Source organism: Equus quagga, chromosome 15 (genome assembly GCF_021613505.1).
Source record: "Equus quagga isolate Etosha38 chromosome 15, UCLA_HA_Equagga_1.0, whole genome shotgun sequence".
Lineage (NCBI taxonomy): Eukaryota > Metazoa > Chordata > Mammalia > Perissodactyla > Equidae > Equus > Equus quagga.
In genome coordinates this window covers 32,544,495-32,570,101 of record NC_060281.1, presented here as the reverse complement: position 1 = coordinate 32,570,101, position 25,607 = coordinate 32,544,495, and the positions used below count along the sequence as shown (strand labels likewise).

At 49.8% G+C, this 25,607-nt stretch overlaps 4 protein-coding genes across 5 annotated transcripts; 2 read left to right on the top strand and 2 right to left on the bottom strand.

Annotated features, from left to right (window-relative positions):
• Positions 1-624: 624 nt before the first annotated feature.
• On the bottom strand, positions 625-2,619 carry LTB (lymphotoxin beta). Its single transcript, XM_046640716.1, has 4 exons — positions 2,395-2,619; positions 1,924-1,975; positions 1,659-1,730; positions 625-1,254 (listed from the first exon to the last, which is right to left on the bottom strand). The coding sequence occupies exons 1-4, from the start codon at positions 2,554-2,556 to the stop codon at positions 800-802; spliced, it is 741 nt and encodes a 246-aa protein (XP_046496672.1). The 5' UTR covers positions 2,557-2,619; the 3' UTR covers positions 625-799.
• LST1 (leukocyte specific transcript 1) lies at positions 1,996-7,810 on the top strand. Of its 2 annotated transcripts, XM_046640717.1 has the most exons (6): positions 1,996-2,339; positions 4,431-4,534; positions 6,117-6,240; positions 6,641-6,737; positions 7,039-7,061; positions 7,593-7,810. In XM_046640717.1, exons 3-6 carry the CDS (start codon positions 6,217-6,219, stop codon positions 7,728-7,730), a joined length of 282 nt encoding a protein of 93 aa, XP_046496673.1. In that variant the 5' UTR covers positions 1,996-2,339; positions 4,431-4,534; positions 6,117-6,216; the 3' UTR covers positions 7,731-7,810. The 2 variants fall into 2 exon arrangements, with proteins under 2 accessions (XP_046496673.1, XP_046496674.1); XM_046640718.1 differs by lacking the exons at positions 1,996-2,339; positions 4,431-4,534 and adding an exon at positions 4,879-4,959.
• Positions 7,811-8,257: 447 nt separating this feature from the next.
• NCR3 (natural cytotoxicity triggering receptor 3) lies at positions 8,258-10,559 on the bottom strand. The gene is made up of 4 exons (XM_046640939.1): positions 10,349-10,559; positions 8,760-9,104; positions 8,488-8,595; positions 8,258-8,361 (listed from the first exon to the last, which is right to left on the bottom strand). Exons 1-4 carry the CDS (start codon positions 10,389-10,391, stop codon positions 8,315-8,317), a joined length of 543 nt encoding a protein of 180 aa, XP_046496895.1. The 5' UTR covers positions 10,392-10,559; the 3' UTR covers positions 8,258-8,314.
• Positions 10,560-22,936: 12,377 nt separating this feature from the next.
• AIF1 (allograft inflammatory factor 1) lies at positions 22,937-24,734 on the top strand. The gene is made up of 6 exons (XM_046640740.1): positions 22,937-23,059; positions 23,240-23,301; positions 23,398-23,464; positions 23,832-23,873; positions 24,055-24,217; positions 24,524-24,734. Exons 1-6 carry the CDS (start codon positions 23,035-23,037, stop codon positions 24,606-24,608), a joined length of 444 nt encoding a protein of 147 aa, XP_046496696.1. The 5' UTR covers positions 22,937-23,034; the 3' UTR covers positions 24,609-24,734.
• Positions 24,735-25,607: the final 873 nt, after the last annotated feature.

The window sequence follows — 25,607 nt, the reverse complement described above, 5'->3', positions numbered from 1 at the left end:
TTGGCATCAGTTTTTCTCCCTTCCCTCCTCCCTAGGTTGTCGCCGGTGTCCTCAGGCACTATCTGCACCCCATCTCTCTCTCTCAATCACCCTCCCAACTGTCTCCTTCAGCCCCCTCCCTTCACACCCCATGAGCTGTGGCTCTTGCTCCTTGAAGGAGAATAGTTGGCTGTGGTGTAGTGGCTAAAGGGGCCTTTGTGTAACCAGCAGGGAAGAAGTGCTGGGTCCCTCAGTGCTTCATTCCTCAGCCATATTCAGGTTTACTCTGTGGCTGGGCCTTTCTGAGTGGTGTTTGCCTTCCCCTGTAACGACCCCTGTCACTGTTGGGAGGGACTCAAGAGAAAAGAGTGGAGTGTGGAATCTGGTAGGGACCATGTGGCTCTGAGAATCAGGGTGCTTGGACATGCTTGGGGTTTGACGAGATCCCCTTCCCTCTACCTCCAACCCGGCTAATGCTGGGGTAGGGCCATTTGGAGGCGGGGGTAGGTGGGACCTGCAGACTGCCATCCCAGGGAGCAGAGGCCATACCAGGTTTTACCAACTGTTTCAAGCAACCAGAAAAAGAGAATATTTAACCAACCCTTGTGTACCCACCGTGAATGAAGACATGTTAGCTTCTCAGCATGTATTTGGCAGCACTAAAGCATTACATTCTTTATTTTTGTCAGGCTCAGTATCAGTTTCCAGTCTCCTACATTTTTCCCACCGCCATGGGGTCCCTGGTGACTGGGTCCCCGATATCCGGGCTGATTCACACACTCCCACCATGCATTCGTTCTCCCCGGGACGCGGGAGGCCCTCACCCCACCATCACGGCCCCAAAGAAGGTCTTCCCTCTCCTATAGTCCACCATATCCGGATGACTGATGTTGACGAACACCCTCTCTCCCCTCCGGAGCTGCACCAGGCCGCCGAACCCCACGCTCGTGTACCAGAGAGGCCCGTATTCGCGCCTCCGGGTGGGGTCCAAGACCGGGGTCACGGTCTCCGCACCCTCCAGCAGCAGCTCGGGAGTCCCAGGCCCGTAGGCGCCCCCCGCCCGGTACAGCCGGCTGCGCAGCGTGACCGAGTAGTCAAGGGGGCCCCCGCCGGCAGGGGGCGCCCGGCCCCGGTAACCGACGTGACAGTAGAGGTAATAGAGGCCGTCCTGCGGGAGGGCCAGGCCCTCGGCACCGGAGAACTGCGTCCCGCTCCTTAGAAAGGCCTCTTCTTTCTTCGCCTCCCAGCCCAGCCCCTGTCCCTTGGTCCAAGCACCTGCAGAGAAACGGGTCTGTCGGCTCTCAGGAATCCGATCCTCAGAGGAGCGATCCAGGCCCGGGACTTCTGCGGGGGGCGGGGGTAGGGGGCGCTGAGGGGAAGCGGGGTGCTTTTGACCCCTGCTGGTCCCGAGTCTGGGAGAGGCAGTGGGGTGATGGTGCTCCCTCTGCAATGAATATGAGTTGGGGACTGAGGGCACCCGGGTGTGAGATGCAGAGCGCTGTGGTGGGGAGATCCAGGCCGGCTTTTGCCTGCTCCAGGAGGGAAGCAAGCAGAAGAGTGGGCATTGTAGCAGGAGAGGTGGTGAGACGGGAGGAAACCCAGGACTGCAATAACAGAGCAAAAGGACTCGAACTGTGGATGAGCAGAACTTGGACTATTGAGGTCTCTGAAGTCCTTACCTATGATGTGGGCAGCGGGGAGCCTGGGACTGAGATCTGTTTCTGCCTCCTCCTCTGACTGTTCCTGGGACCCTGGAAGGGACAGAGTCCACGATTGGGGGTGGGGCAGCCATCCATGGGTTGTCCCCCTGAGAGGACAAGGTACCAGGGCCCAGGGATGGGGCATCAGGATTCCTGGAGGAAGAGTATCTGGGGAACCAGATGGAAGGGAACTGGGAGTCCCTGAGGGCTGGAGCAGGGGTGGGGGGAGATGGTCTCCTCTTACCCAATTGCAGCTGTGCCTGTGCCTGTGCCCCTGGGTCAGCGGTCCCTGTTACCTGGGTGGGTGGGGTCACAGTGCTCAGAATTCAGTCTTAGCTGATGCCAGCCCCACCCTTCCCAACATAGAGCCAAGCTCTAGGCCTGAGGTTTCTCCCACCAGCCCCATCCCCAGCACCCATCTCCCTGGAAGGGAGAGCAACCAAGGCATATGTATTTGGGCAGAGAAACAGAAGCCTGTGTATGTCTTGGGAAGGGAAGAGGAGTCAGACAACCAGGAAGGGACTTAAAGACATCAGGACACAACAGTATCACAGGAATGTGGAAAGAGAGCCGGCAAAGAGACAGACAAGACATCCCCACCAGGGACAGCCAAACCAGCTGAGCAGGATGAGGCCAAGAGACTCCCAGGCACAGACAGAGGTAAGTGAGCATCAGCAATATACAGCCTTCTGGGGGACTTGTTGTAACCACTCACCAGTCCTCCCTGCTCCTGGGGCACGAAGGCCAGCACAGCCAGCACAGTGATAGGCACAGCTAGCAGCAGGGTCACCAGGGAAGTGGCGCCTGCCACAGCCAGCAGGAGGCAGTCCATCCCCTGGGGCCTCCTAGCCCGGCCCTCCAGCCCCAGTGCCCCCATTGAGACTGAGCCAGGGCCAGGGCAGGGGGGCTTTCATAGCTCAGGGGTGGGGCCACCCCCTCCCCATAGAGCCACACACCTGGCTGGGACTTTCCACACACCCCTGCTCCCCTCACCCAGCTTCCTGTTTACCCAGAGCTGGGTGGGGCAGCTGGATGCCTGGGTTCTCTGAACTGGGGAAGGAGTTGGGGTGAAGAGATGAGTTTTTCAGGGTAGAGCTAGAGGGGGCCTTAGAGATCTTCTGGGTCAGCAGGGAGGGAAACTGAGGCCCAAGAAGGGAAGGTAGCTTGCAGAAAGTCAGGCAGCAAAGCTGCAGTGAGAACACAGAACTCTAGATTTCCAGCACAGTCTGCATTCTTCTACACTCCAGAGGTGGGTGTTAGAGGGAGGGCATCCACGTCCCCGAGATCAACGGCTAGAATAGGAGGACAAGAACTGGGGTCTTGAGGGATGAATGGGCCCCTGAGAAGAACCTATCCCCCATGCTGGACTGCCCTCTTCCTCCCGTTCCCTTGCTCACTCCTAGCCCCCAGAGCTAGGTGAGAAAGGCAGAGTTAAGCCAGTCCACAGCGATTGCAGCTGAAGGGGCCTCAGCCTCAGCGCTAACTACCGACTCACTGAGGAGGGGTGGAAATGGAGCATTAGCTCCCTTGCTACATAGAGTGCAGGCAGGAGAGCAGTGAGGCACGCCCCCACCCTCAAAGAGCTCTGCAGTCCAGAGTGAGCCCCAGCCATTTAGTAGGTGCTGACTAAATGTCTAGTCAGGGCAAGAAAGGACAAATGAATGAGTAAGCAAAACAAAGCAGCAAGGAGCAAGTCAACGGTATGGTAGGCAGCGCAGTAGGAGTTGAAGAGTGGAAAAACTAGTCCAAAGAACCTGGAGGTGGCCCCAGATCATCTCCCCTTCTTGATGACATTTCTGCATGTTTGAGTAATAATAATAATATAGCTAATATACAAATAGCATTTAGCATGTGCCTGCCACTGATCTACACACTTTATATATAATAATGCTTTTAAGCCTGACAAAAACCCTAAGAGGAAACTGAGGCACAGAGAGGTTAAGGAACTTGTAGGAGGTCACACAGTGGTGGCAGAATCAGGATTTGAACCCAGGCCACCTGGCTCCAGAGCCTTGACCACAAGACAGTTTAAAAACTGAGTACTAACTTTAGATTTGTGCATTTTAATGTATGTAAATCGTGCCTTCCTCGGCCCTCTCAAAAAAGAAATGGGGAAACAAATAACGATAATCAGTGATAAGCATGGTAAAGCCTTTAGAGGTAAAATGTACTGACGTTTGCAACTTTGAAAGATGTCAAAAGATGAGATGCATTGATAGATATGTGATAAAGCAAGTATAGAAAAATGTTCATTGTAGACTCTAGGTAGTAGGGATATGTTCACTGTACAGTTCTTTCCATTTTTTTCTATGTTTGAATATTTTTATAATAAAATGCAAAAAAAAAAAAAAAAAAAAACAACCCTGAATATTGTCCTACTGTCCTGCATGGGAAACATTGTGGATGGGGTAGGGGTGGGGGCGGAAGTAGCAAAAAGTTTCTGAATTTGGAGAAGGAAATTCAAATGCATATGGACCCAGGCACTAAATCTCCTCCTCACCCCTTGCCTCCACATGAGCTCCCCAGTCATCACCCTCCTTAAAGACTGGGTGTGTAATCCTCTAGCACCCCTCTACCTTTCCATCATAGTACCACTAAGAGACCTCATCCAGGTCTCTGTCCAGAGGCCTCAGACCGCTGCCCATATTTACTTTTGTGCTCAACATCAGAATGCTGCCTCCTGCAGGAAGTCCACCTGGATTGCGCATACCTCCTTTCCCAATACCAACTTGTCATCAACTTTCTTTTTAGATCTATCAACAGTGCTCATGTAGATCTAGTCTGGCTTCCTCTGAATCTCCTGTTTGTTAATCAGTCAGCCAAACACCCTGCTAGATACAGCCCCAGAACACCAGGTGAGTCACCCCAAATCCACCAGAGCTCACAGTCTGATGTAGGAGCCGGGTGTGTGTCCACACACCTACACCAAGATCCTGAGCTCTCAGTGGATGCAGTGTGAGCGATCACTGGGAAAAAGTTAATCAGGCAGGGCACTCAGAGGAGGTGTACATTCACTGTCTACTCGCAGGATCAATAGGATGGCTGGAGCTGAGCGGGAGTACAGGCTTAGTTACAGTCACAGGAGGCTGAAGGCAAAGATGTCATAACCCTAACCCCCAAAGCCTAACTTCCTTTCCTAACGACACTGCTGAGGTTCCGAGGCTAGGGGAGAAGTTAAAGCCAGAGGAGGGGCAGGAATGTCTGAGGTGGCAACACTTCTCTCCACCCAGGCAACTCTGGCCAGTCTGGAGTCTGTCCGTACACAGGCCATGGGCTCTAGGTAAGCTGGGAGAGAGCAAGGACCCTGATGGGGGAATTCCAGGGAAGGGGTGTGTGAGAGTGGGCAGTCACACCGCCGAGTGAGGTGAGGCTAAGACGAGGGAAGGGAGAGAATGGCTTTGAGGTTCTCTCGGCCCTGGAGGAATCCTCTGTCCAGCCTGTATCTCTGTTCTCCAAAGAAATTAAGAACAATCCACTTCTACCCCCACTGCCCCTCCTGGCTACCACAGGCCCTCCTCTCCACCTGTGCTTCTGCTTCCCACTCCCTCACACACCCTAGCATTCCTCTTGAACCCAGAAGGGTCTCAGTTTTCAGACCCTGGTCGGTGCATCCGGCTTTGGCCTCAAACAGGAACCAGTGGTTGTAGGGCAGGAAGTGCCTGAGGGGAAGTTATGGGGCCCCAGACACTCCCCATTGCCCCACTTCAACCCCAGCAGTATCTGCCCCTGGGAAGCAGCTCTCCACTCCACATCAGCCAAGTAGGGCTCTGCTCTCCCCAGTTGCTCTGGGGCTGAGGGAGCAGCCCAGCTGCCGGGTGGTGCTGGACACTGCCGCCCCCACTTTTCTGCCAATCCCCACACGCGCTCCAGACCCTGGCTCCTCCTCCTCCATCAACCCCCTCACCAGAACCTAGAACTACCCAGTGCTGAAGAGGCCCCTCTGAACCACCTGGTCAGCTTAGGGCAGGAAAAAAGGGGTGGCCTCTGGGTCTGGACAAAGCTGCCCTTGAACTCCAGCTCTGCCACTTCTGGGCTGAAAGTCTTTGTAAGAGTCTGGGCTCGAGGGGCCAGCCCTGCGGCCGAGTGATTGAGTGTGCACGCTCTGCTCTGGCAGCCCAGGGTTTTGCCAGTTTGGATCCTGGGCATGGACCTAGCACCACTCACTAAGCTGTGTTAAGGCAGTGTCCCACATAGCAGAACTGGAAGGAGCTGCAACCAGAATATACAACTATGTACTGGGGGGCTTTGGGGAGAAGAAGAAAAAGAAAGAGTCTGGGCTTGAGTCTCAGGTTTCTCACCGGGGAAATGGGCACCATAATACCTTACATTGTTGTCAGGATTAGCAGTGACAAATGGAAAGTGCCGGGTTCGGGGTTGGCGTGTAAGTGAGGCTCCTCAGGCTGGGAACATTGTAACAGAGGGCCCCACTCTTTACAGATGAGGAACTTGAGGCACGTGACTAACCCCAGGGCATTTAGCCTGGAAGAGCAGGGGCTACGTTTCCTGACCTCCAGGCCAGTCTTCAGTCTCCAGCCTAATGAATCCTCCAGGCACAAAGGAGGTAACACTGCCTTGGAGGGGGGTTGGTTGGTTGTGGATGCACAGGGAACAATGGGTGATAAGTAGTGTGTGTGGTTCACGAGTAGTGGCCAGGGCCTCTCAGGACCAGACAGTACAGGTGAACAAGGGACTCTATGCGGAAGCCCAGAGATGGCCTGGATGGTGGTGGGAAGCCTCCGAGGGGTGAGCAGTCTTGGTTATGAATGAGATAACAGATGAGGGATGAGTACCTCTGGTAGGAGATGAGGTAACATGTTCCGGAGTGAAGAATCTCTGAGAGTATGTTTTTCTGCCTCTAAAACTGTCAGAGAGGAAAGCTGAGATACCCATGTCAACCCGGAGGATGGGTAAACTGAAGAGAGAAATGGGCCTTCTAATATTGACCCCTTTTCCCTACACAGATGGAGCCTTACACATATGGGAGCTTGGGGCTCGGGGGGTTCCTGCTCCTAGTTGTGGTTGTTCTGTCTACCTGCCTGTGTCGGCTCCATCGGAGAGGTGAGCCCCACCCACATCTTCCTCATTTGTCCCACAGTGATGCCCCCGGTTGCCCCCATCACCCTTTCCTACTGCTTTCTCAGAAGTCCGCATCAAGCCTGACACACCCTGAGATGAGGAAGATGGTAGAAGTCAGGCGGAGAGAGGAGGGGAGAATGTCCAAAGAGAGAGGCCAGGGCTTTGGTGTGAGAACCACAGGGAAGTCAGCAAGTGAGGACACTTCCATGGGGTGGGGAGAGCAGGGGAGAAGGGCTGCAAGATACAACGGGGGGGCCAAGCTGAGTTTCTTCTTTCTTTCCAGTGAGGAGGCTGGAGAGGAGCTGGGTGAGTCGGGGGCAGGGAACTGGGTGATGGGGTGACAAGAGGGGGCTGAGGGCTGAGATGGGGGTCAAGAGAAGAGAGAGAAACAGGGGCATGAGAAAGAGGGACAGAGACAAAACTGGGAGGCAGAAAGAGAGAAATGAGAGAATGAGAAGAAGAGAGGAAAGAAATGGTGTAGAGGTAGGAAGAGGAAATAAGACAGAAAGGAAAGAATGAGAGAGAGAAAGCAATGAAGAATAAGAGAGAAAATCAGAGAGAGACACAGGGAAAATGAGAGAGAAACCAAGAGGAAAAAGTAAGAGAGAGAGATTAAGAGTGGGTGGAGGGTGGGGTAGAGTGAGAGAAACACAAAGAGAAAGGGCAATGAGAGAAAGGAGCAAGAGCTTAGAGCTTGGGGGTGCCAATCAGGGGGAGACTGAGGTAATGAGGTAAGAAAGTGGGAGTGGGGCAAGAACTCACAAGGGAACATGAGAGAGAGGGAGGCTCTCCCGGTGACCGGTGACCTCACGTCATCACCTTCTGCCCTGACCCCAGGTCCAGCTCTGGGAGCAGGAGCCCCACTATGCATCTCTGCAGAGGCTGCCCAGCAAGGTGTCTGACGTTGGCGACAGGCAAAGAAAAGGCTCTAAGGAGGACCCCAGCACTGACTACGCCTGCATTGCCAAGAAGTAATCCACCTGAGCACCCCAAATGCCTCCCTCAACCCACATGGGTGTTCAGGGCCATCCTGTGGTTTCCCAGTAAAGACAGTGGTCTCACCACCTTGTGTGTCTCAGGCTTCTCAGTCCAACTCAAGCCCCCGTTTAACATGGCCACCATCAAAACTTAAGTGACTTACCCTCCCAGCCACTCTGGGGTCAAGCAGTGATTTATTGGGTGAGGAAGGGTGTTTAGAGAGCCGAGCTCCCCTGAAGGCCAGAAAAGAGTATTTGCCTGTGGGCAATTGACAGTAGGACTAATTAGATCTGATGCTCCCCATTTCTCAGGAGAATCGGCCTCAGCCTCCCGTGCCTGGGAGAGGTGGGTACACTGAGCCACAGGATGGTGGTTGGAGGGGCTCTAGACACGATCCATGGCTGGGAAGCTCCCTCCTTGGACTTTTCCAGGACAGATTTGGTAGAAGAGCACATTGGGGCATCTGGAGAATGGAGAAGGAAATACACGAGACTCACAAGAAGTAGTTAGTGGTGGAGCAGAGAGGGATTTATTGGGGTCTCTTGAAGAGAGTTGGGATCACTGGAGTCTGGAATCATTCATCAGAGGCCATCCAAGGAGTGGCAGTGTGTTCCCATGTGACAGTGGCCTGGTGGAGAGGACAGGAGTCCCTCAGTGCTGCAGCCCTCCTCTTCTTGGTCTCTGTCTCCCGCTCCTCCAGCTCTCTCACTGCCCCTCCCATCTCTTCCACCATTGCCGGGCCTCCTTTACTCACATTTGCCTTGGTAATAGATGGTGCTGCCCATGGCCACAGAGAGAAAGCTGAAGGCATAAAATGCAGCCCGAAGGAGGAGGATGGTGTTGGCCCCTAGCCAAGGAGGTCCTGCATGGGGGTGATGGAGAGGAAGGACTTGGTAAAGGGGGCCCTGGGGAGGACGTGTGCACAGGCTCAAGGAGGGCCAGAGGGCAGGCAGCCTCAGAGAAGGACTCTAGACTTCGGAGCGAGTGGGGCCTCCAGCCAAGGAGGTACAACCTCCCTCACCTCACCTTTCTCCACCACCAGCAGAGTCCCATTCCCTGTCCCGACACCCAGGCCCAGCACTTCCACCCTGCACACGTAGACGCCAGCATCACGGCCTCGGATGTCCCAGATGTGCAGCTCAGCCTGGTGGTCACAGAGGAAGCGGGAAGAGGCAAGAGAGGCCAAGCGGCCCCTGAAGTCTGGGGTCCCATTCTTCACCTCCTTCCCCGGGGCCACCTTGTCCCGGTACCACGTGACGGAGCCAATGGCTGGTCTCCCTTGGCTTGCATTAAAGGAGCAGGGCAGGAAGGCAGTGGTGCCCTCTTGGGTACGAATCTCAGGGGGCTGGGCCACCCAGAGAGCACAGGATCCTGGGGGCGGAGAAAAGACCAAGAGAAAGGCCTCCCCAGTTATTCCAAAGAGAAAAGACTAGGGCTTACAGTAGAATATTCCCCTCTACGGAGGGCCTGGGGGGCAAGTACTTTGGGTGCCTCATTAAACCCTTTCCTCCTTACCAACCTAATTTCTTAACAATGCTTATTAAATAGTTTTTCAAACTCTTTACCAACTCTCACCCTCACCTGCTCCCGTCATCCTCCAGCTGCATTCACTAGTAACACCCTGCTGAAATTTAACCTGTCACAATGAGATTGAAGCTCATTAGTGAATGTGGCTGCCTAGTTAACTAATATCATTAACTACGTTTTTCTAGGCATTGCTTTAGTACTAACGACATTCTATAGTAAACCACCTTTGCTACTCTGTTTTTTGTTAAAGAGCATTAACTAATTAAACCTCCAGGTGAAGACGTGGCTATAATTGATTCAGGTCCCTATTTAACTCATCCAAATTGATGAATTAAACCAATTATTAAAATCCTTGATTAAATTCTCTAGTTAGTGAAATTTAACAGTCATTCTTCTATGTCAGGGGTCCTCAAATTTGAGAGTGCATGGAATCACCTGGAATGTTTGTTAAAACAGATTGCTAGGCCCTGCCCCCAGATTTTTTACTTCAGTGAGTCTGGTGCAGGGGCCTGAGGATTTGCCCCAGGTTCTCAGCTGACACAGAAGCTGCAGGTCTGGAATCCACACTGTATATAGTTAATGAATATGTCTGATAGTTAAGGTCTCTCAGTTAATTAAAATCAGTTTCACTAAGAAACTTATCTTAGATTTAATTAGGTCTCCCAAACTACTACTTATATCTAGACCCCAGATAATAAGCTTTGTCTAATAAGCTTATTAAATTCATCAAATTAAAACTGACCCCTTAAAAATAATCGACCCCTTCCTTCAGGCCCTTTTTACCAGTTCTTTCAAGTTTATCTTATTAGGAAGGTGGCTAAGAAGAAAGACCTGGGATGGAAGCTGGGGAATGACCCTCCCTGCGGGCGACGTGTAGCCATGGAGGGAACTGTGAACTGGGGAGTTCGCTGGGTGTCAGCTTTACTGAGGGCCCCACTTGCTCCCGCTCTCCTTTCCTCGCCACTCTCCTCAGGGCTCAATGTTCAGCCCTCACCAAGCCTGCTCCCCCGGGACATCTGTGCCCAGCCTCCCCCATCCTCCCTCCTCCCAGCCTCACCCCTCAGGGTCCTGGAAGAAAGCCCTGTCACCTGGCTGGACCATGATAAAGATGAGCAACAGCATCCGGGCCATGTCGGAGGGTGTCCCAGTTGACGAGGGGGACGTGAGCAGTGAGGTCTGGGTGGAGGAGGAAAGACCCACTACTTGCAGACAGGCTTTTGGTCACCAGATCGGAGTGGGGAGCTTCCTGTGACACACAGGACTCACACAGCACTTGCCAAGGACCTCAACTGCCTGGGACCTCAGGTATCAAATGCATGCCTCTCAGAGGAGGAGGATGCTGCTGATGAGATATCTGGGTCACTAGGAGGTGAGGGCAGCATGTGGGCAGGTTGCCTAGGTTTTTGAGGGGGAGGGTGGGGCTTAGACGGCTGGTAACGCTAGGGTGGGTGGGCGGGTGAGACCAGGATGTGGTTCCCCCACCTTCCGTGGTTCAAGAAGACTAACCCTTTACCCAGAATAAGCTTCCAGGAGCCCTCCTGGGCCCAGAGCTAACCTACTTCCCTCTCCATGGCGCAACAGCGCCCAGGCCCACCCTATCCATTCCTCTCCCTGAGTCTGGCCCTGCCCCAGGGCTGCTCTAGAATTTCTATAAATGGGGGGCTTGGCAGAAACGGCTGATTGGTGGTGGCGGCAGGAGGTTGCTGGGGACTTTGTTTGGAAGCTGCATTTGCATAGCAATCACCTTGTTTTACTTAGACCCTGTCGCCTTGGGTGGTTTGGCAGAGTGAGTGGCAGGTGACAAAGGAGCTTAGACTCATTTGTATTCAGAACTCCGTTAAAAGTATGCACCTTTCGCAGAGGCCTGCTTTACCTACTGCGTTCTGCACGGATTTATCACCCACTGGTAAATCCATTCATTTATTTTATTCACCATTTAGCTAACATTTATTGAGAAATTACAAACTGCCCATTACATAAAATGTATTTTTACAAACACAAATGAAAGACACATTGCATTACATATAACTCCTAGGTTATACAAGGATTAGGACAGAGTATGCCACACACTCTTGTATCTGTATCACACACCTACATGAGATAACAGCACACAGAAAGAAGGATTATGTGTAATATGCCAGGTGAAATACGCCCAGCCCTCACCACACACTTCTCTCTGGCTCCTTTTATATTAATACACACTTATCCTTTGTGTCCAAGTTTCTTGCTCTGTTTCACAACACAGTCATAGATTGTGCAGTCCCCACCCTTCACTGCAGTGATCCAGGGCGCTTTTTTGGAGAAGCAGTCATCTTATGGTTAAGAATGCTGGCTTGGAGAGAGGCTGGTTCAAATGCCAGCTCCCCTACAAACGAGTTATATAATCTTGAACAAATTATTTAATCTCTCTGAACCACCTAGATAACCACACATGCCACACAGTCTGGGAAGGACTGACTCAGCCAGTCTCCGTCAGTGGAGTGGCTGCCTCCTCACCACCATCTAAGCAGAGGATGTGGGACTGAGGTGCCATGGCCAGGCAAGGGCTGCCCCCTGGTGGTCACAGAGCACGGGGAGGCCTGAGGAACCAATAGGTGACTTTTCTCAACTGGACCTTAACTCCAGCTTCTGCCCTGTCCCTTACCTTGCCTTGTCCTAGCAACACCTCATCCCCAACCCCAAAGAGTCAATGTGGAAAAAATTGTCTCTGTGAGAAGCCCATGGTTTGGGGAAGGAGGGGAGGTCACCACAAATGGAGTAGGGGCAGGGGACTGGAATGGGCAACTGGCCTGAGGATAAAACCCCATACTTTGCCGGTGCACACTCCATCACGTGGCACTACTCCATGTCCCAAGGCAATGCGGCTTCAAAGTCAATGCAGCCTAAGATGGAGTCCTGATTCCACTACTTACACATCTGTAAAATGGGAATAGCATCCATCAACTTCCAGACCCCACTGTATAAGATGCTCAATGTATGTTAGCCTTTAGCTCCTCCACAGTCCTGGGCTAGGACGACCAATACGGTAGCTGGGCCTGAACTCAATGATACCTTGCTTTCTCCACCTCTTTTCTCTATGTAAGATTTCCAATATCCAAAAATTCTGAAGATAGTACTTGGATTTTTTTTTTTAGTCCATCTAGAATAAATCCTGGTATATGTGTGAAGTCAAGGCCTTTCTCAATAACTCTGAGACCCTCTAGGGAATTTAACCAGCAGGATGGGAACTGCTGCGCTCGTCAGCTCAGCGGACACAAGGATGAAATTTTTCAAAAGGAACTTTTACCAGGGGCTCAAGAGGAAAGGCAATGAATAGAAAAGTTGTGATGTGGATGTACACACGTCTCTGGTCTAACTCCTTCGATATCCAGCTGTGGGCTGGCTTGAGGGTGGTCAGGGCCAGTAACGTCCCAACTCAGAGCTCCGAGTAGGAAAAGAAATGAAAACACAGAAGGGACTGTGGAATCCCAGCACAAGTGATGCCACCTAACCCAGTGTTTCCTCCTCTCAGTGTTGGCAGAGGTGAGATGCAGGTGACTTCTCCACCCAAGTCCTTATAAATGTCCTTCAACTAATTAATGGTTTCCAGGTTATATTTTCAACCTCTCACCACAACTTCTCCTCTAAGGGTCATCACATCAGACCCTACCACCTGCCGTCTCTCCTTTTTTTTGGCTGAGGAAGATTCTCTCTGAGCTAACATCTATTGCCAAGCTTCCTCTATTTTGTATGTGGGTTGCCACCACAGCGTGGCTGACGAGTAGGGTAGGTCTGCACCTGGGATCCACACCTACCAGCCCAGGCCACCAAAGTGGAGCATGCTAAGCTTAACCACTACACTACACGGCCAGCCTCCAATCTCTCCCTCTTGCTTTCATTATCCAACCTCCTTCACATTCACCAAGAGCTTGCACCTGACTCTCCAGCTTCCTCTGTGTTGCAACCTCTGCCATCTCTCTGGAAGACAATATACAGGTAAATGACATTTTAAAACATTGAGACATAATTATACACAGTAAAATGCACAGATGTTAAGTGAACAGTTTGATGCCCTCTGACAAATATATACACCCATGTAAACAAAACTGCAATTGAGATATAGATCATTTCTATCACCCCAGAAAATTCTCCCACGCCCCTTTTTGGTTGATCTTTCTCCTGTCCCAGAAGCAACCACTGACTTATACCCCTATCGATTAATTTAATCTGTTCTTGAACTTCATATAAATGGAATCATACAGTATGCACTTTTTTTTTTTTTAAGATTGGCACCTGAACTAACATCTGTTGCCGATCTTTTTTTTTCCTTCTTCTTCTTCTCCCCAAAGCCTCCCAGTACATAGTTGTATCTTCTAGTTGCAGGTCTTTCTACTTGTGCTATGTGGGACGCTGCCTCAGCATGGCTTGATGAGCAGTGCTAGGTCCGTGCCCAGGATCCAAACCCACAAAACCCCAGGCCGCCAAAGCTGAGCGGGCACACTTAACCACTTGGCCACAGGGCCAGTCCCTAGTATGCACTCTTGCATCTGGCTTCTTTCATTCTGCGTAATGTCTGTGAGATTCATCTATGTTGTTGCATGTATCAGTAACTTGTTCCTTTTTATTGCTGAGTGGGTATATTAATGGAATAAATGCATGTATAAATATATAAATATCCATTTACTCCATTATATGAGTGTACCACAGTTTATTCACCTGATGATGTACAATTGGGTTGTTTCTATTTTTTTGGCTCTTATGAATAAATCTCCTACGACCATTCTTGCACAAGTCTTGCACATGACTTTTCAACACACTAATTTCACAGTTGCTTCACCTTGCCCACTCCAACCATCACCTTGACTCTACATGCCCTGCACTTTGGATCTTGTCACTGTGGAAGCTGTCCCACTCTGGGATCTTGCCTCCTTTTTTTTTTTTTTTATAGATTTTATTTTTCCTTTTTCTCCCCAAAGCCCCCTGGTACATAGTTGTGGATCTTTTTAGTTGCAGGTCCTTCCAGCCATGGCATGCGGGACGCTGCCTCAACATGGCCTGACGAGTGGTGCCATGTCCACGCCCAGGATTCGAACCAGTGAAACCCTGGGCCGCCCAAGCAGAGCGCGAGAACTTAACCACTCGGCCATGGGACTGGCCCCTCTTGCCTCCTTTTTCACAGGGATATAAAAGCAATCAGACCTGAGTCCCTCCAGACTTCTGTACCCTGCACATGTGCTTTGACATCATTCTCCTGCTGGAGGACTTTTGAGCTATTTCTCTCACTTTCATTCAACAAATTGTGAATGTCCACCGTGGACTTAGCTAGACAATCCTGCCATAGCCGCAGTTTTAACTACTGCTTATTCTCTGCCAAGTCCCCAGTCCACGTCTCCATCTCAGTCTACACTTTCACCTCAGGCCTCTTTCTTGAGGTCTGAGTTCAGAATTTTTTCTTTTAATATTTTATTGTAGTTTTTTTTTTTTTTTGAGAAAGACTACCCCTGAGCTAACATCTGCTGCCAATCCTCCTCTTTTTCCTGAGGAAAACTGGCCCTGAGCCAATATCTGTGCCCCTCTTCCTCTACTTTACATGTGGGACGCCCACCACAGCATGGCTTGCCAAGCAGTGCCCTGTCTGCACCCGGGACCTGAACCGGTGAACCCCAGGCCGTCAAAGTGGAACGTGCACACCTAACCACTGCGCCACCGGGCCAGACCCTGAGTCCAGAATTTCTAATAGCCCTCTAGACATCTCCTCCAGAATATTTCACAAGCATTTCAAAGTCATCAGCATCCACCCAAACCCGTTCAGCCTCCTCTAGTCCCTGTCTCAGTGAATGGAAACACAATCTATCCAGTCACTTAAGGCAAAAACCTGGGGTTTATCCTACTCTGCCTTCTCCCTCAAATTTCCCGTCCAAACAATCTCCAAGTCCTGTCTGTTCTGCCTCTGAAGTATCTTGAGTATCTTTCTCCATCTCTTAATTCTCACTGCTAATTAAGGCCCTCGTCATCTCAGGAGGAAACTAGCAGCATTGCTTCTCTGACGGACAGTGTGTCTTCTTCTCAATATCCATTCTACGCTTGCCCGTCTGAACATCGAGGCTCATCCATCCATTCAACAATGCTTTTGCTGGGTGCCTTCCATGTGCCAGACATCCAATCTACTTGGTCATCGCATCAGACTCCACTAATCTTTTTTTAAAGATTGGCACCTTGGGGCTAGCCCAGTGGCACAGTGGTTAAGTTCACGTGCTCCGCTTTGGCAGCCCGGGGTTCACTGTTTGGATCCTGGGCGCGGACATGGCACCGCTCATCAGGCCATGCTGAGGCAGCATCCCAGATGCCACAACTAGAAGGACTCACAACTAAAAATACACAACTATGTACCAGGAGGCTTTGGGGAGAAAAAGGAAAAATAAAATCTTAAAAAAAAAAAAAAGAAATAGAGCAGAAAACAAATATATATTTACAGAGACTACTAATATTAAAAAATCTCTGACCTAACTGATTAAGCAGAAATAAAAGGCATATACCCACACAAAAATAAGTAATTGAAAGGGAATATAATGTCAGATACAGTAAATATTTAGACTGCAAATTTTGACAAAATGAATAATTTTCCAGAAAAATATATGACCAAAACTGACTCAAGAAAAAATTAAAAGCTTGATATACCTGTAACCATTAAAGAAATAGAATCCAGCTGGCCCAGTGGCACAGCGGTTAAGTGCGCACATTCCGCTTTGGCGGCCCGTGGTTCGCCGGTTCAGATCCCAGGTGGGGATATGGCACTGCTTCGCAAGCCATGCTGTGGTAGGTGTCCCACATATAAAAAAAAAAAAAGTAGAGGAAGATGGGCATGGATGTTAGCTCAGGGCCAGTTTTCCTCAGCAAAAAGAGGAGGATTGGCAGCAGATGTTAGCTCAGGACTAATCTTCCTCAAAAAAAAAAAAATTATTCTAGTGATCAGAAAACAGGAAAAGTTTCTCAACTTACTACATAAGATTAATGTAACCTTGATACAAACCAGGCAAGGACAATTTGAGAAAGGAAACTTAAAAACAATTTCACTCATAAACATAGATGTAAGGGAAAAAAACAATAAAAATATTGGCAAACCTAAATCATAATTGACTAAATAATATAAAACAACTAAACCAAGCAGTCTTTATCCTAGGAAAACAATTCACTATTCCTGTAATTCCGAGTTCCTATTCTCACAATTCACTGCATTAAGAGATTAAGGAGGAAAATCCATGTGACCATCTAATTAAATACAATAAAAGCTAATTTCACAAATGCTGTTCATGATAACAACGACTCAGATTTTAAAAATAGAAAAAGAAAACATTTCACAAGTCATTTACGATTTTAAAAATTAGAAATGTATTGGGCTGGCCCCGTGGCCAAGTGGTTAAGTTCGCGTGCTCCGCTGCAGGCGGCCCACTGTTTCGTTGGTTCGAATCCTGGGTGCGGACATGGCACTGCTCATCAAACCACGCTGAGGCAGTGTCCCACATGCCGCAACTAGAAGGACCCACAACGAAGAATATACAACGATGTACCAGGGGGCTTTGGGGAGAAAAAGGAAAAAAATAAAATCTTAAAAAAAAAAGATCTACTAAAATTTAGGAATGTATATTTTATGTCTCTATTCTCCCGTGAAATTTAGTGTTCATTTTTGAACTGGCTTTGCATTTTTCTTCTATATCTTTCTCCCTGTTCCCATCCATACCCTCCTGTTACCCATCATCTCTTCTCTGAGTACTTTTCTTTCTGATGTGTGGCCTTCCTTCACTACTAAAAGTGCTGTGCTAAGTTTTGTTGTTTTTCAACTCATAAAGGAGTTTTGGGTTACAATTTCCACTCGTTTTTGGCAACATATTTCTGGTATATTGTCATCTGTTGATAAATTGTGTTGCTTTTTTTTTTTTTCGAGGAAGATTAGCTCTGAGCTAACATCCGTGTCCATCTTCCTCTATTTTATATGTGGGACACGTGCCACAGCATGGCTTGATAAGCGGTGTGTAGGTCCCTCCCCAGGATCTGAACCAGCGAATCCTGGGCCACTAAAGCAGGGCATGTGAACCCAATGGCTATGCCACTGGCCGGCCCCAACTGTGTTGCTCTTTTTTACCTTTTTTCTCGTAGTCAAGAACAGAAGTTTTGCTCATTTCCTTTTGTCACTCAAATTTCAATGAGCTAGATTTTTCTGAACCATCAGCAGGAGGACCTTGTGAATAGTGGGGAGAGAGCCCAGGATGGCTTTCCAGATTTACAAATTCAAGGGCTCCTCCTCTTTTGCCGTAACAATGGATTATTTCCTTAAATTTGGCACCTCCCTGTAGCCACTACTTCCTCTGCCTCTGAGACCCTCTCTTTTAAGGAAGCATTTGCCCCAACCTTGGGCTTTATTTATTTCTCAGGAGGCCTCACAGGCTGCCATCTCCCAGGTGTATCTAAGGTGAGGCACTTAATATTAGAGGGAGAATTTTGCTGGCACTTTCTGAGGCTTGTCACCTCTGGGTGCCTTTGGGCACTTGAAAACATTCTCTCTCCACATTTCCCAGTATTTGAAAGTGTTCACTCAGCTCTGCCTTCAGCTCTTCCCTCTCCTGATGAGGCCCTTCCTCCCAGGAAGGGATATTTGCGGTTTTTTTGAGCTGTCACTGGGACCCTCCCGCCCTCCCCGCTCTTCCCTGAGGCACTGCTGGGGGCTGCCTGCTCAGCTTGGAATTTGGTCACACGTGCACCTAATTTGGAGTTTTCAGGTGTCCTTTGTCTCCTAGCTTCACTGAAAACATAGCCTCTGTGTGTGTGTTTCCAATCTCTTTATTGCTCCTCGTGGTTTCCAGGAGACAAGAGGGGAAATTTAGAAATAAACTGCAGCCACGGTCTCCTCAGAGCCCTACAAGGAGGCTTTTTAGAAAAGAAAAGGCTTTTGGCAACAGTGATGTTGGTGAGTTGGTTATGGTTCTACAGAGCTGCACCTTGTAGGATCAGAATCCTGCCTTGTTCTCCCGCCTTGCCTCAGCGAGAGCTCTTGTTAACCACGTCCCCGAGTCTGGTGCATACCCTAGGATGCCCTTTTGTTCATTTGCAATAAGAAATAGAGCCGCAGAGGTCCATTTCTTCCCAGTCGTCCCCACCCCCCAACCATTTCCCTAAACACAGATATATGCACACGGCATCAGAGTCCCAAGAGAAAACAGCACCCTCAAATTAGGTTAATTTGGGGAGACAGTTTATTCAGCAAGGTGTTGTTACCGAACCTGAAGTGAGTTCACTCACCCATTGCACAGCAAGCCAATCTCTGACACCGGGTGTGGTGGAAGAAAGTAGGAATTTTATTTTTGCACAGCGCTGAGCAAGGAGAGAGGGCAGCTAACGCTCAAATCCCAAACTCCCTGAAAAGCTAAAAGGAAGGGTTTTTATTTGGGGGTTTAGGTAGGGGAGGGGGAGCATATGGCCTTGCTGGTGGGAGCTTTCCCACCAGCCTGTCTTTGGCCTTGAGACTACTTGCAGAGAGGAGGGAGCCCGTGACCTGGCTGGTCAGCAGCTTTCCCACCAGTCCGTATCTCTTTGTGGGGAGGAGATGGTCCAGGTGCTTGTCCTTGACGGTGTCTGTCTCCATGGAGGACAGCGGATTCTAGAGGCAGGAAGCCAGAGAGTAAGCAAGGAATGAGTGTTTTGGTTTTAACCCCATATATGCTGGGTTTCATGTGGGGAAACTGATACCAGGGTGGATATCAGTGTGAGTGGGTATAGGGGAACCACAGGGATATTGCCATTTCAGGTCCAAAGGGATGAGAGGAGGGAGAGGTTACAGCAGGGGTCCTTACTCATTTTGTGCCATAGATCTCTTTGGCATTCTAGTAAAGCATTAAAATAAAAAATATATAACGAAGTAAACCAATTATACTGAGTTCCAGGTAGCAAAATATTAATACAATGTTGTGATAGAATAAATCATGCACTTCTTTATCACCACATCAAATACAAGACAAGACATTTAAAATACAGGCAAGTTGAAATTAGATGTTAATAAAGACATCAGCGCAAACGACGTTGTTGCTTAACCTGAATAAGAACTTTAAACTGTGATCTTTGACAAGGCAACACATATCATGTTGGATGTGAGAAAGGGAGGTACATTTTTTCCTTTCCTAGTTCACCGACCACCTGAAATCTTTCCCCTGGGCTACTGAAACCTTGAAAGAATATAGAGTCATGTAGATCAGCTCACCAGGAGAGAAGCATTGCCCACAGGTGGAAGTTTCAGCCCGCCCGAGGTGACCTTGTGGGAAGGTAGCCAGAGGAACGAATGCCCTGAACTTAATGTCCTCCCTTCTGCTGTTTTCCTGCCAGGCTCTCCATCAGCCAAAACCAGCCAGAAGCCAGAGGTGCCCTATTCAGATTAGTCTCCTGGGGCAGAGAGCAGAGTGGGAGAGGGAAAATGGAGGGGCAAATGGAAGACATCTAGGGCACACACACAGACAAGCTTTCTGGCCAGCGTGTTCTTCTCCTGTGGGCACTCTCCATGGGGCCTAATTCTGACCGGCAGTTCCCCTGGAGAACTTGGAATCATAACAAGGGCCCTTAGCACCACCGTGCCAGTTCCATAAGGGACTCTAATCTCACAGGGTTCTAGCAGGTCATTTCTTGAGCCAGCTTAGCATTCTCTCCCTGACCACTTGGCTGGACACTAACAACACTGGCCTTGGGGCCGGTCCGGTGGCATAGTGGTTAAGTTTGCCCACTCCACTTCAGTGGCCTGGGGTTCATTGGTTTGGATCCCTGGCACGGACCTACACACCACTTGTGGGGCCATGCTGTGGAGGCATCCCACATACAAAATAGAGGAAGATTGGCACAGATGTTAGCTCAGGGCCAATCTTCCTTGAGTGAGCAAAAAGAGGAAGATTGGCAACGAATGTTACCTCAGGGACAATCTTCCTCACCAAAAAAAACCCAACACTCGCCTTGGTGACTCCTCCTTTTTTCTGTCTCCAAAGCTGACCAGCCCCACCACCCACTGACCTGTGCTTAAGCTCTGTTGATCCCTTCAGCCAGGGTTCAGCAAGCTTCACAGGCTTGGGAGCCACTCTATTGCTTTAGGCAGTGGCTCTTAAACTTGGGTGTATATCAGAATCATCTAAGGCACTTGCTAAAAAGCTCTTGTTAGGCCTCACCCCCAGAGTTTCTGATTAGATAGGTCTGGGCCGGGGCCTAAAAATGTTCATTTCTAACACGTTTCCATGTGATGCTGGTGGAAGGTCCACTCGTTGAGAACCTCTGCTTTAAGGAGATTCTGCACATCTCTGCTCAGATGGAGATTTTGCAGCCTGTCAGAGAGTTATCCACTTCTCTTATTTCCAAGTTCTCAGTGGATTCCTTGATACACTCCCTAATGCACCCTCGCCACTATTGCCCCCTCTTGCCCAGAGGCCCCACCTCCCCTCCAGTCCTAACTACTGCGAGCTAGCCTGCCCTGTGGTGCAGGGGCCAGGCCCCTGAGTTTGGGTGAGAGGTGTCTTCTTGCATGTTTGTTCTTTGCAGGCTTTCCCCCCATCTGTGTTTAGGCTATTTCATTCTCCACCCACTTGCCCTTCTAGATACTCTTTGCTCTTCCCTTTTGTCCCATGGTCAGAGCAGCTTTCACTTTTTCTATCCCAGGAAGTTTTCCTGGGCATCTAAGCTCTATCTCACCATGGTAGTCTGCCAAGCCTTCCTTAATGGAAAGACCACTCTAGGAGACAATGTCACTCTGAGTCAAACCCAGGTCTTCCCAATGGCCTACAAGGCCCTGCACAATCTGGCCTCATCTCCTGCCTGTTTCCCCTCACACACCTGGCTCCAGCTATACTAGCCTCCCTGCTACTTCATGAATACTCCAGATATCCAGATATGTTGTCACATCAGGACATTTGCACTTGCAGTTCCCTCTTCTCCCATATATCCACATGGCTTGTTCCCTCACCTCCTTGAAATCTTTACTCAAACATCACTTTCTCAGAGCAGCCTCCCTGACCTTATTTAAAACTGCAGTCTACCACAGCACTTCCTATCCCCCTCCCCGCTTTTGTTTTTCTCCATAAGCACCTAAAAGCCTTTCATATATTTGTTTATCTTTATTGTCTGTCTTCCCCAATTAGATTGTCCATGAGGACAAGAGTTAACATTTGTTTGGTTCACTGGGCCTAGCAGCACGCCTGGCATATAGTAAGTACTCAATAAAATTTTTTTTTTTTTTGACGAAGATTAGCCCTGAGCTAACTGCTGCCAATCCTCCTCTTTTTGCTGAGGAAGACTGGCCCTGAGCTAACATCCATACCCATCTTCCTCTACTTTATAGGTAGGACACATGCCACAGCATGGCTTGCCAAGCTGTGCCATGTCCGCACCCAAGATCTGAACTGGCGAAGCCCAGGCCGCTGAAGCAGAATGTGCACACTTAATGGCTGCACCACAGGGCCAGCCCCTCAATAAATATTTGTTGAATGAATATGAAAGAAATGAATTCCCCCCACCAGGCACTGAGACCACTGGGAGTGCAGCCTTGCAGCTGTCTCTGCAGGGGGAGAAGCAGCTTCAATAAAGGGAAGTCAAGAATTCAGAGTCCCCTCCAGCATCTCCCCGACCTGCATGGGTCAGGGAGGGGGCAGTGAGAAGTGAAAACTCCCAGCTGCAGAAGGGGAAATAGGTTGGGGGGAGAGGAGAGGGAAAGGTGTCTCCATTCTTGCTGGGGCAGGGTGGATAGAGCTCTGGGAGAGGAGTTTAGACAAAAGTATCTCAGCAAGGGGGACATGCTGGTCCTCCCCTCCTCTAGAAGCAACTAGGCAAACAGCAGCAGAGGGGATAAAGGGTATGCCTAGGGAGGACATTTATCAGAGGCTGCCCACTAACTCTGTTGAACCTGGTGACCAGAACTCCCACCACACACACACACACACACACACACACACACACACACACACACCCCTAACGTTGGCCTTACCCGCTAGCTCTTGTGTCCACAAATGCTGTCTCTCTCAGCACCACTTTCAGTTCCTCCAAAGAATCTACTAAAATTCTCGAATTTCTGAGCTCTGTAGATTTTACTGAAGATTTCAAAGGAGATAAAATGAGGGGGGTTACATTGCACATCCGAAAGCAAACAAATTAAAACTCCTCCATTAGACATTGCCATATTTCCAAGTGCCTCTCTGGAGCTGCTGGGCTGGGAGTGAAGTTTCTCTCCCTTACGAGATCCTGCACCCATTTTGCCACCCTCTCAGCTCTGCCAGCAGACTTCAGATTCTTCTCCTGTCTACAGCGCAGAAACATTCAGTCAGCCCTTCCTCAGCTCCCTATCCAAACCTGTGTGCCCAGACTCATGAAACCCAGCAAAATGCAGGGCCTCAGAGTTACCTGAACCTCTGGACCTGTTCAAAGACTATTTGTTCCTGAGAATAAATGCCCCTGGGGTCTTACTGCCCTCCTTCCATGCCTCTAGTGGCTTATCAAAATATTTCTTTCATGCACACACTAGGCTGTCCTTAAGAGGAAGGTGGGAGAATGTTTTCTCATCTCCCTTCTACACCCAGCTCCCCCTTCTTCCTGGGGTGCTAGTGTCAGCAGAAGCTGAGGGGAAGTGAAGCCTAGGACGTAGGGGAGGAGGGAATGAGGGGAAAGGGGAAGTTTGGGAGGGAGGCCTCTGAGGAGGCTGGCGGGAGAGGAGAGCTGGTGACAGACAGAGAGACCTCCAGCTTGGTCTATCCCCACCAGCATCTCCATTAGCATCTGCTGAGCCATGAGCCAAAGCAGGGATTTACAGGGTAGGGAAAGTGGAATAGGCAGCAGGCTAAAATGGGAGCAAGAAGATGAACAGACCAGGGCTGGGGCCTAGGAGGGCAATTAGCTGGCCTAGGAAGGCAGAATTGTGATGGCCCAGGGCTGGGAGTCAGGGTGAAGAGAGGAAGGGGGCTGAGGATACACTAACCTTTGTGCACCCTCAGGAGGAAAAGCCTTCGGGCTGCTGAAGGCCCAGCAGGAAGAGAGACTGGATGAAATCAACAAGGTAAAAAGAAGAACTGAGGGGGCAGGGCCTGGGGGAAGGGGACCCTGGCCCCCTGGCCGGAGACGGACTACCCTGGCTCTTGCTTTCCCCTCACAGCAATTCCTGGATGATCCCAAGTATAGCAGTGATGAGGATCTGCCCTCCAAACTGGAAGCCTTCAAGAGTGAGGGGAAAACTGCAGGGGTGGAGGGGGGTGAGGAGGGTAGGATTTCCCCAAGAACGGAGAGGAGACAGCAGAGGCACCAAGTTTACTTTTGTGGGTGGAAGAAGGGAGGTTGCCTCTATTGCCCCTTGGTTGCGGTCCCTTTCCCTGGCCTGTCCCTCTCAGCACCCCTTCTAGTTCCCGACACCTTACCAGGGCCGCTCAACTTCCCAATCCCCACTTACTCTGCCTGCCACGCCTCCTGCTGCCACATCTTCTCCCGCACCTAGCGGCCGGGTCAGCACCCCTATCTCAACCCCCTGCCCACCGGCCCCTGCCTGTGACCCTCCAGCCAGGGCTTATGGTCTTTGCTTTCTCCCTCACTCAGAGAAATACATGGAGTTTGACCTGAATGGAAACGGAGATATTGGTGAGAAAAGGGTGATTTGAGGGAGTGTGCTGACCTAGGAAGAGGGAGGGCTCCATTCCCCATGGTTTGGGAGAGGGCCTAGCTACTAGAGTAGGAGGAAGGGGAATGGGAATGTGGGGAGTGGAGGGGGAAAAAGTGAAAGAGAGTCCCCCTGCTTCTCACCCCCATCCTCTGCCTCCAGATATCATGTCCCTGAAGCGAATGCTGGAGAAACTTGGAGTCCCCAAGACCCACCTGGAGCTAAAGAAACTAATCAAGGAGGTGTCCAGTGGCTCTGGGGAGACTTTCAGCTACACTGACTTTCTCAGGATGATGTTGGGCAAGAGATCTGCCATCCTAAAAATGTGAGGGTCCAATTCCAACCTCCCCTATACTTATTTGTTTCCTCCCCACCCCCACCCCCATCCCCAGGCTTATCTTCTACACATTACTCAGCACCCATTTCTTCCATCCTTTGAGCGACGCTTCCAAGGTCCTACCCCATCCATGGTTCCAGTCCCCACAGACCCTAGCACTCCCACTCCTGCCCTTCCTTCTCTTCTTCTCACCCTCACAAGCCCCATCCTCTTCTAGACTTTTGCAGCAGCTTACGATTTATTCTCTTGAAAGGACTGTCCTCTGATCCCTGTGTCTTTTCCCATCTCAACCAGGATCCTGATGTATGAGGAGAAAGCAAGAGAACAGGAGAAACCAACAGGTGTTCCAGCCAAGAAAGCTATCTCTGAGTTGCCCTGATTTGTGGTGGGGGAGATGTGGTGGGATTGAAGGGGTTTCTAATGACCCCCAACAGGGAAAAAAAAGACAAAATTGTGAACCAGAGTCAAACCAAACTAAATAAATTATTCTTCTCCTCCAGATCAAGTCAGTTTGGCCCCTGTTTGGGGGGATTTTTTTTTTCCTCGATTTGGGAAGGAATGAAGCATCTTTGAGGGAAGGGCAGCAAGGACTTGCCCTTATGAGCAAGCCATCAACAATTGTGTAGTGTGTCTACTGCAGCAGATGGGTTTGTACACCAAGGGGAATTCCAGATGTATAAGATAGTCTTGACCTGAAGGAATTTCGATGGGATGAAAAGACATGTACAGACAAAAAAATATCACCCAGGCCCATGACTAAGAGTGAGGATTACCTTGAACCAACATTCTCCATCACTATAAGCTTTGTGACCTTAACAAATCAGTCAGCCTCTCTGAGTATTTCATCTGAAAATGGGGATAATATCATCCACCCTGCAGTGCCTGACATATCATAAGCCCTCAATAATGTTTAAAACTTGAATGAACGGATGGTTGGATGAAAGAACTGGTGTTATTAAATAGAGTAAAGGAGTCACAACACTATTAAGCCTGATAATTTAAGAGTTAAATGAGTCATTGAGGTCCTTTTGGGGACAGGCTACAGAAAATGAATCTATCTAATTAAGGGAAAAGGGGCTTGTATTAGGAGGATACTGAGGGCAGATATTGGAGATACAGGATCCCTGGATGGCAGAAAGGGTTAAATAGCCTACCCCAGGGGAGGCAGGAGCCTAACAGCTACTGGGCTTTCAGTGAAAATATTGCAGGGGGTCCAGATGAGTTAACTCTGGCAAGCCCCAGTTGCTGGCCACTATTTCAGATTTCCTGATTCCCTGGAAAGAAAGAATCCAATTGGCCCAGCTTGTTTCATGTACTGAAGACAGACCAGGCCACTGAGGCCATACATGTTCACCCTTCCCAATGATGAAGCCAGGTT